Raw genomic sequence first — 8,990 nt, 5'->3', positions numbered from 1 at the left:
TTCACAGGTACTAATGTTGGATATTTCCGAAGGGAAAAGTTGATTCCGCCAGTTTCAGTTCAGCGTTCTGTGATATCATAGCAACCTCTGTTTTCAAATTTTGACATATCAATTTCTCGTGATCAAGTTAAACAATTCCGTCTAAAATTCTAAAATTCTAAAATTCTAAAATTCTAAAATCCTAGAATTCTAAAATTCTAAAATTCTAAAATTCTAAAATTCTAAAATTCTAAAATTCTAAAATTCTAAAATTCAAAAATTCTAAAATTCTAAAATTCAAAAATTCAAAAATTCAAAAATTCAAAAATTCAAAAATTTAAAAATTTTCAAATTTTAAAATTCTAAAATTCTAAAATTTCAAAATTCTAAAATTCTAAAATTCTAAAATTCTAAAATTCTAAAATTCTAAAATTCTAAAATTCTAAAATTCTAAAATTCTAAAATTCTAAAATTCTAAAATTCTAAAATTCTAAAATTCTAAAATTCTAAAATTCTAAAATTCTAAAATTCTAAAATTCTAAAATTCTAAAATTCTAAAATTCTAAAATTCTAAAATTCTAAAATTCTAAAATTCTAAAATTCTAAAATTCTAAAATTCTAAAATTCTAAAATTCTACAATCTAAAATTCTAAAATTCTAAAATTCTAAAAATTCTAAAATTTTAAAGTTCTAAAATTCTAAAATTTTAAAATTATAAAAGTCTACAATTCTTAGATTCTAAAACTTTAATATCATATACTCTAAAATTTTAAAAATTTCTGATTTAAAATTTTAAAATTGTTTAATTTTAAAATTCAGAAATTTTGAAATTATGAAATTGAAAAATTTCAAAATGCTGCAATAAAAATTCTTAAATTTTATTTTTTTTAAGTTTTTAAATTCTAAAATTTAAAAATTCTGTATTAATAGGTTCTAATATTTAAAAATATGTTTAATGCAAAAAAAAAAAAAAACAGAAAGTTAAAACAAAAATACGAGAAATTTAAAAAATTCAAATATCCAAACACATAAATTATAAAAAATCATTTTTTTTTAAATAAAAAAGGAAATTTCATGATTTTGAAACTTAAAGGATATAAAGATCAAAAAATTAATAATTCAAGCTTCTAATATTCTTAATTTAGAAAAAAATATTTACGTTAAGTTTAAAAAAATTAAATTCTTACATTAATTCATAAAATTTAATATCTCAAATTAAAGAAATTCAAAAAATTTAAATAAACTCAAATTCAAACATTAAAAATATTAGAAAATCTTTTAAAATCTATCTTTTTTGAAATTATAAACTTAAAGTTTCTAAAAATCTATTTTTTATGTCTGGTTTTCAGAATTCTTATTCCGTAATCCAAAAAATCTAGCGTCCAGAAATTCTAAAATTCAGGACTCCAAATTTTAGGACGTTTTAATTTAAGACTCGACAACATTTTATTTTGTAACATATTAGGCAACCAATAGTTGAAAACCAACAAATTTTTGGTCGCTGAACTTAGTAAAAAAAAGTGTATCTATCATGACCGTATTCCTTACTAGCCCCGTACTGAGCTTAAAACTCAAGCAGGAAAAAAAAAGATTTTTTATAAAATTGAGTTGAGGTGTATACATTTTTTTTCTCAAATTAAAACAAAGTGACATTTTGAAACTTTCTTCTGAAAAGTTTGGAAAATGAACAATAATTTTAAACATTGAAGTACTCACTTCTAAACGCCTGCCGCTCCTTGACGGCTTCGTCCCAATCGGATAGCTTCTTGACGAGCACGTAAATCCGGCGGTAAACATCACTCCCGCTCGCCTCGTCTTCCTCGTTGCCGCTGCCGGGTGGTGCAAAATTGACTAAAAAATGGTTCAACCCTTGCAGCGCACCTGCCAGCGAAATCAACGACGGGTAGCTCTCCTCCAGCAGCTGCCCCTCGGCCACACTCATCATGGTGGTCAGAATCTTCGCTTGGTGCTCCTGCGAGACACACTCGGGGAAGTCTCGTGCCAACAGACCAACGAGCTCAAAGAGGGCCTGCTGGAAGCGATTGGTGAGCTTCCGTTGGTCAAAAACCGCCAGCAAATCTGTCAGCAGCTGGGTCATGCCGTGGACATCGTCGTCCAGACAGCGATACACGACCAGATCCTGGACGACGGCCGTGGCCAGTTCGCGCTCGCGGGCACTCACCGACGAGGAATGAACGTAGCGGATGCACTCGCGCAGCATTCCGGCCGAGGATTTGCGAACCGGTGTGGCGTGCTGCTGGATGAGCCGCCGGAAGAGATCGAAGATTTGCTCGTTCGCCTTCTGGAACCGGCCGGAGGCTTTGATGGCGCGGCGGAGAAACGCGAGAAGGCCGTTGGGCGAGTTGAGGATCGTGTCCAGGGAGTACTCTGGAAGCAAAGGGACATGTTAAAAGTGGTCTAAAAGTTGCATTTTGGTGAGAAAGTACCAATTTCCGCAGCATTTAGTGCCTCCGGACCGGCTACGAGCGTTCCGATGCTGGCCACACAGTCCTTGGCACGGGCTGAGTGCTGCGTGTCGAGGCAGCCCTTCAACGTGGACAGAAACTTTTCCAGTTCCGTCGACATAACGATTCGTTTGCAGCGAATTCAAACAACTAGCAAAATCACAAAAATAATACTGGATCTTTAAAATTGATTTACAAATGACACCGTTACTACGACTTGCGTTGTGACTCAAACAAAAACGGGACAAAACATGAATGAAATCAACCGGTGGCGAAAGCGAAAATCCAAAGCAAAACAAAGCCAAAATTTGTTTATTTCGGCGAAATGGGATTCGGGCGACAAAGGTCGATTATTTTTTGGAAGAAAACATGGTGTTTTTTTAAAATCACTCGAAAAAGCCTAAGTTTCCCGGTACGAAAATTGAACTTACGACCTCTGGATTTGAATTGACAGTGCGCTGGTAGCTAGGCTGGTAGTCGAAACACTACCCCCCCCCCCCCACCTTGCGATTGTATGTCGAAAACTGTAGCCTTACGGCATAGACTAAATATATATAGATACGCCACTCCCCTGTTGGGGCTGGCGACACTACCGCCACGCCAAAATTGCACCTGGTGGCAATTCACAGGTACTAATGTTGGATATTTCCGAAGGGAAAAGTTGATTCCGCCAGTTTCAGTTCAGCGTTCTGTGATATCATAGCAACCTCTGTTTTCAAATTTTGACATATCAATTTCTCGTGATCAAGTTAAAACATTCCGTCAATTCCGTGAATCTTGCCGTTTCGCGATTTTTTGTTGGTCGCACCAGCTTTCCGGCGATAATTCGTAATCCTGTCTTCTTGGAGTATCGGGAATCGTGCCGTCGCCGGTACTGATTTGGTAAAACAGACCATATCAAATAGTTGCTCCGAAAGTTCGTTTGTTTAAGGTCTTGTACACTCTGGTCACCAAAAGCAGCGGTTTCAAAACCTTCTGGTGGTACCTACCGTTCGGCTTATGACTATGATAGGTGAGTAAAAACAAAGTTTTATCAAAAATGCCTCAAATTGAAAAATTCGTTCTGCTCTTAGGACCACATTCAAGAAGTCGCAGTCGGAAAAATTTAGCTGCTGCCACTGGCTCGACCAGACGCACCTTAAAAATAGTCAATCGGAAACGAACATTTCCTCGGCAAATTCTTCGATGGTGGCAAGTCGCCCGGCGAGCTAACGGGAGTCCGCTTCGACCGGTAGACATGGAGCTTTCGCCCGAGCGGCTAGGTCACTTTCGCTGCCGCTCGTTGCTGGAGGCTGCTTGCGCTTCGCGTACAGCCTTTACATGTTCCGCTCCAGCGTGGCGTCGCGCAGTGACTCCGTTGAGCCTTCTGCCACTGAGTTCGACGAGGAAGACGTTTTAAGAAAAACGAGAACGCGAGGCCAATCTGAAGCACAAGCCGGATGTTGCCAAGCAGCACATGTCGCTGCGACACACGAAGCCATCCAAAACTTGCTCCTCGAATGACTATGCCAACTGTCGCTGAGTTGCCAAGAGGTAGTGCATTCGGAAGACAATTTTATGTAAAAAAAATTCAAATAAATTGTTAAGCACGAATAAAAAGCTACACCAAATAGTGAGTTTGTTTATATTTCAGTTTTACAAGCACGCTAAGTAATCCTTCATTTTCACAATATTCAAATTCACGACCAGATTGAATTTTATTTTTACTGTGAACCCTGCACTGTTCGTACATAAGGTTCACATAAGTTTTTGATAGTGTTGCTTTGAAAATTCCTTTTTTCTTGAATGTTCTTCGAAGTATGGCTCTGAACATTGGAAAAGTCAAGTCATTGATCGAGATGTAGACCTTATGCTGGATGCTCCTCTACTCCTCCCACGGCTAGGAGTTATTCTCGTAATTTTAGGTCACGTTGAGGCTTCGGATGACCACCCGGGAGGCCGTGCTATCAATTCACACCTGCATGGCTCCTCGCAAGAAAAAAAAACCGTTAAGAAGGAGGTCCAGGTTTCATTAGGACCGCAGTTCCGCAAGGGCTGGGTCGTATTCGGACTGGCCTACATCTACGTCAGCTTCAACGACACCTTCGTCAACGTTGTGGCGACCCATGCGAAACCGGTCTCCGGCGGCATGAACGTCTAACCAATCCTTTACCCTATCTGCTGGGAATAACCGCGTTGCGCATTAATTTGCTTGCTTAGGGAGGAAATGGCACTCCATGCCATGGTTTTTTCGTCGAACAGAGGACGTGATGACATCCTGTCCGATTCGACCCGCCGAAAGGGAGGTCACCGTAGTCCATGTCTGTAGATAGAGAAAGAGTGCCTGTATTTTTGTGGCACTGTGCAAGTTTCGGATTCTTCACTCTGAAATGTTAAGAGAAGCGAGGATTGAGAAAGAAATTCCGAACTCAATAATTGGTGACACTTTGTTGTCAAAAAGAAAAACCATTTTAAAACAGGAAAGTGCCCTGAGTACTACGACCTTGTTTACCAAATTAGTACCTGTAACTTGACTGTGGTGGCGCTCGGAGCGCTAAAGGGGTGTCGCCAACTGGATGTATGGAAAAATCCCGAAGTGAGACGGCCACGGCCACGGTAACAATTTTGATATAAAAATGTGTGTTCTCATCTGTAATTAGGGGAACTATACCCATTTTAATCACTCTAAGCCATTCGACCGATTCTCATCACTTTTGCGGTTTTCCGCTATTAAATCAAAATTTTCAGAAGTATTAACAATGGAGAGTTGCTTGCTCACTTTTATTTGAGCTATTTACTGCCGTTCTACGTATAATAGTCCCATGTCATTTTTTTCGATTCTGACTTTTTAGCATTTTTAAGTTTACTCTTATGTATACTTTATGAGAATCACAAAATATAGTACTTTTTTTTGGAAAATCACGGAAAACAACACCAAGTCTGTTTGTCCCATCGTTACACTTCTACGCAATTTGGGTCCTAAAATGAAGCTTAGATTGCTGATAAATATTATTGTTTACAACGATAAAGTTTATTTTTTCTGAGTACAATGACCCTTTTCACGACCACAAAGAGTTTAAAATGGATTTTTAAATCAATTTTGAAAAATAAACCTCGCGGTCCTTCTTGACTCCTACTTGACAGCTCGTTCCAAGGGAACCATAGTTGATCCATCGAAAAAATGTTGTCTTGTCAATTGTTTTTTGCTTAAAAATGAAACAAAAAAGTGATCAGAAATGGTTTTTAATCGTGTTTTTTACTGTTGTACATAAAAAATAGATTTTTAAGCAAAGATGGCGTTACGAATGGTGAACGCCCGAAATGTCAAGATCACGCAGTGGTACCAACATTACAAAAAAAGTGTGCCATAGAGTTATCTACGTGCGCATGTATTGCGTGTACGTACACGAAAAAAAGTGAGGTTAAATTTTGTACCAGCCAGCAAAACAAATGGTGTGCTAGTGTGTGTGAGATCGGGCATAGATAGCTCTATGGCATGACAGCCAAACTTTTTTTTCTTATGTTGGGACACCTGCGTGATTTTGACATTTCGGGCGTGCACCATTCGTAACGCCATCTTCGCTTAAAAATCTGGATAGCAAGAGGATTACTAATAATAGTAATAAAATGCTAGTAGGGGCGATTAGGGACATATAGGGCTAATGTGGACCCACGGGACAATTGGGTACTAAAGCCCTATGTCAATTTTTATGTACAACGGTAAAAAACACGCTTAAAAAACATTTCTGATCACTTTTTTTCATTTTAATGCAAATTTTTTTTTTTTGACAAGACAACATTTTTTCGATGGATCAACTATGGTCCCCTTGGAACGAGCTGTCAAGTAGGAGCTTTTCTGTCAAGAAGGACCGCGAGGTAAATTTTTCAAAATTGATTTAAAAATCCATTTTAAACTTTTTGTGGTCGTACAAAGGGTCATTGTACTCAGAAAAATAAGCTTTATCGCTGTAAACAATAATATCAGCAATCTAAGCTTCATTTTAGGACCCAATTATGCGTAGAAACACAAAAAACGGTCGAAAAATTTCAATCGCGTTTTCTCAGTTCTGGAGTTTTTTTTTTGAAAAGGTCCAATAAAACAAATGTTCAGTTTTTGCTTTTTGGGTGTTTTTGAAACCGCCTTGCGTAAGGGGTATTAAAAAACACCCAAAAACCAAAAACTGAAAATTTGGCTCACTGGACTTTTTTAAAAAAAATCCAGAGTTGCTCTTTTTCGAACATAGAACAATTATTCGTAGAACGCCAGTTTATTACTTTGGAACAGTCGAAAACACACTACGGAAGCTGTAATTCATGATCAAAGTGCTGATAGGCCGATAATAGAAATAGAAAGGGTATAGTTCACCTAGTTTGTTCTAATTCTGCGTAGCAGCTTCACGGACAGCAGAACAATGTCTCAATGACGTCACTGAATTCAAACCATGATCAAAATCATGGTAGAAGGCTAGTTCGGAGTTCGGAAGGAGAGGGGTCAAGAAACAGCTTTACGAACAGCAAAACAAAGGAGAGGAAGCGATTTCTCGTCCAGAGAGTTAAAAGTTATGTCAAAGAGCTCAGGGACATCACTGAATATGGCGGTAAATTCAATGATCTGCATTTCAGGACAGTATCGTATCTGGGTTACTCACCAGTAATGTTATAAATACATTACAGGTCAACGCATTAATGGGTCATATATCAGACCTAAAAGAGTTAAAAAAGAACGAGTCCCTTTTGGGTTACTTACGTGATGTTTGGGCGATAAAGGTTTCGAAGAAGATAATATATTTTTGATTTGAAACACTATTTTTAGAAATTGCAATCTGTATTTATGTCTTTTCGTTTCACCGTACATGTTTATCATCGTGCAAATAGTGGTGGCAACTCGGCTACGGTCAGATAGCCCGTGTGCCCGGCGATTGTATTCGGTGCGTTCGACGTAATGTACTTCTTGGTTTCCTTGGGCGTCTTTGCGTCCTTGTCCGACTCCGACTTCTAAAAAATCAAATTGAAACAGTTTTTATGAGTCGCAACAAGCTTGAAACCGGCGTCAACGCACCTTGTGTTTGACAAACTCCAGATCCATCACGGGCACATTCTTCGTCCGGACCACGTCCTCGATCTGCAGCACCTCCAGGTTGAGCACGTCCACGAAGCCGTGCTGCTCGAGGGCTTCGCACACGCGCAGCGATTGCTCGATGCAGGGCGAGAAGGAGCACAGTCGGCCACCTTCATTCTTCAATGCCTTCGCGGCATGTGGAATGGCCAGCTGAGGTGCGGGAAGGTCCAGAAACACCGCGTCAGCTTTCCCGTTAAGTTCCTCGCCGAACCCGTTCTGGCAGACGTCTCGATGGGTTACCTGAAACGGTGTGGAGATTAATTCGTTCCAACTTGACACAAATTATGCGCCACAAACCTTGACGAACTCTCCCAAACCGTGCGAGTCAAACTCTTCCTGTGCCTTCTGGACGCGTTCCTCGTGGAAGTCGAACGTGTGCAGATACCCGTGTGGACGGATGGCCCGCAGGAAGTAGTGCGACAGCGAGCCAGAACCCGTCCCGGACTCGATCACCACGCTGCCGGGCTTAATCTCCAGCTGGTACAGGATCATACTGATGTCGGGCGTGTACAGAATCTGCGTCCGGTGGGGCAGCGTTTGCGTCCACAGCTCCGGATTCGGCTGCAGAACGTGGGCCCATCCCTTCGAGAGTTCAACCTGAAACAAAAGTTCATAAATCAACTCCTCATTCAAGCAATCCTCATTAGAGACCCACCTTCGACCCGTACGGCACCCCGATGATATCCTTCACCTTGAGCGCACCAAAGTTCGTCTGGAACACGTACTCGACCATCTCGTTCTTCTTGTTCCGGATCTGCGGAACGGCCTCGATGGCGTACACGTTCGTCGTCACGTACAAGATGACTGTGTCTCCCTCCTCGATGACGGTTTTGGGCTGGGCGAAACTCATTCTGGGGAAGAATACTTGCGATACAGGGAAGGGACTTCGAGATCGGACCAGCAGCTGTACGACGATGCACGTTGTGAGCGCCCGGTGGGGTTGTTTGTAAACACATCAAGTCAACTGACAGCTGCGATTGACAGTGTAGTGGTGAGCGCGAGCGTGTGTGGATGGAAGAGTTCGTGAAAACGCGCGCGGGAGAACAGACGTACGTTTGCGAACACGTGGTTGCAAATTAGAGGAAACATCAGGTCTATTCCCGTACTTGCAGAATTGCAGAATTTCTGCAGCTTCTGCAGAATTCTGCAGCCAGCATAAGTCACTTTTTTGCAGCACGTTCCCGTACTTTTTAGCTTGCTCTCTTCATCTCTCTCTTTTGCAGAAGTTCTGCAAGTAGAGAACCCACTCTAACTTTTGGGGGGGGAGCGGGCGATTATCGGGGGTTGCCAGGCCTAGTTAAGATTCTTGAGCCAAGACACACACCTTAAAAATTTCGATTTTGGTGTGGCTCACTCACACCAACATCATACGCGCTCTCCAGCACGCACACTACCCCAGTTTTCATAACGGCAAGCTGTCAAACATTTTTGTTTACAGTTTTCAGTCA

The 8,990-nt window shown here is 40.5% G+C and overlaps 2 protein-coding genes across 2 annotated transcripts; both read right to left on the bottom strand.

The window, feature by feature from the left end:
- Positions 1-1,675: 1,675 nt before the first annotated feature.
- Positions 1,676-2,707, bottom strand: LOC128093398 (uncharacterized). The gene is made up of 2 exons (XM_052709983.1): positions 2,427-2,707; positions 1,676-2,367 (listed from the first exon to the last, which is right to left on the bottom strand). Exons 1-2 carry the CDS (start codon positions 2,563-2,565, stop codon positions 1,676-1,678), a joined length of 831 nt encoding a protein of 276 aa, XP_052565943.1. The 5' UTR covers positions 2,566-2,707.
- A 4,522-nt stretch (positions 2,708-7,229) lies between these two features.
- Positions 7,230-8,492, bottom strand: LOC120420935 (tRNA (adenine(58)-N(1))-methyltransferase catalytic subunit TRMT61A). Its single transcript, XM_039584069.2, has 4 exons — positions 8,198-8,492; positions 7,840-8,139; positions 7,483-7,782; positions 7,230-7,418 (listed from the first exon to the last, which is right to left on the bottom strand). Exons 1-4 carry the CDS (start codon positions 8,390-8,392, stop codon positions 7,284-7,286), a joined length of 930 nt encoding a protein of 309 aa, XP_039440003.1. The 5' UTR covers positions 8,393-8,492; the 3' UTR covers positions 7,230-7,283.
- Positions 8,493-8,990: the final 498 nt, after the last annotated feature.

Source organism: Culex pipiens, chromosome 3 (assembly GCF_016801865.2).
Source record: "Culex pipiens pallens isolate TS chromosome 3, TS_CPP_V2, whole genome shotgun sequence".
Lineage (NCBI taxonomy): Eukaryota > Metazoa > Arthropoda > Insecta > Diptera > Culicidae > Culex > Culex pipiens.
This window is presented reverse-complemented; position numbering and strand designations above follow the sequence as displayed.

Excerpts from the sequence above, each read along its gene's own strand:
- LOC128093398 (XM_052709983.1), bottom strand. The coding sequence starts at position 2,565 with ATGTCGACGGAACTGGAAAAGTTTCTGTCCACGTTGAAGGGCTGCCTC. Across the intron at positions 2,368-2,426 it reads ACTAAATGCTGCGGAAATTG|AGTACTCCCTGGACACGATC; the intron begins GTACTTTCTCAC and ends CTTTGCTTCCAG.
- LOC120420935 (XM_039584069.2), bottom strand. The coding sequence starts at position 8,392 with ATGAGTTTCGCCCAGCCCAAAACCGTCATCGAGGAGGGAGACACAGTC. Across the intron at positions 7,783-7,839 it reads GTTTGGGAGAGTTCGTCAAG|GTAACCCATCGAGACGTCTG; the intron begins GTTTGTGGCGCA and ends ACACCGTTTCAG. Across the intron at positions 7,419-7,482 it reads TGGAGTTTGTCAAACACAAG|AAGTCGGAGTCGGACAAGGA; the intron begins GTGCGTTGACGC and ends TTGATTTTTTAG.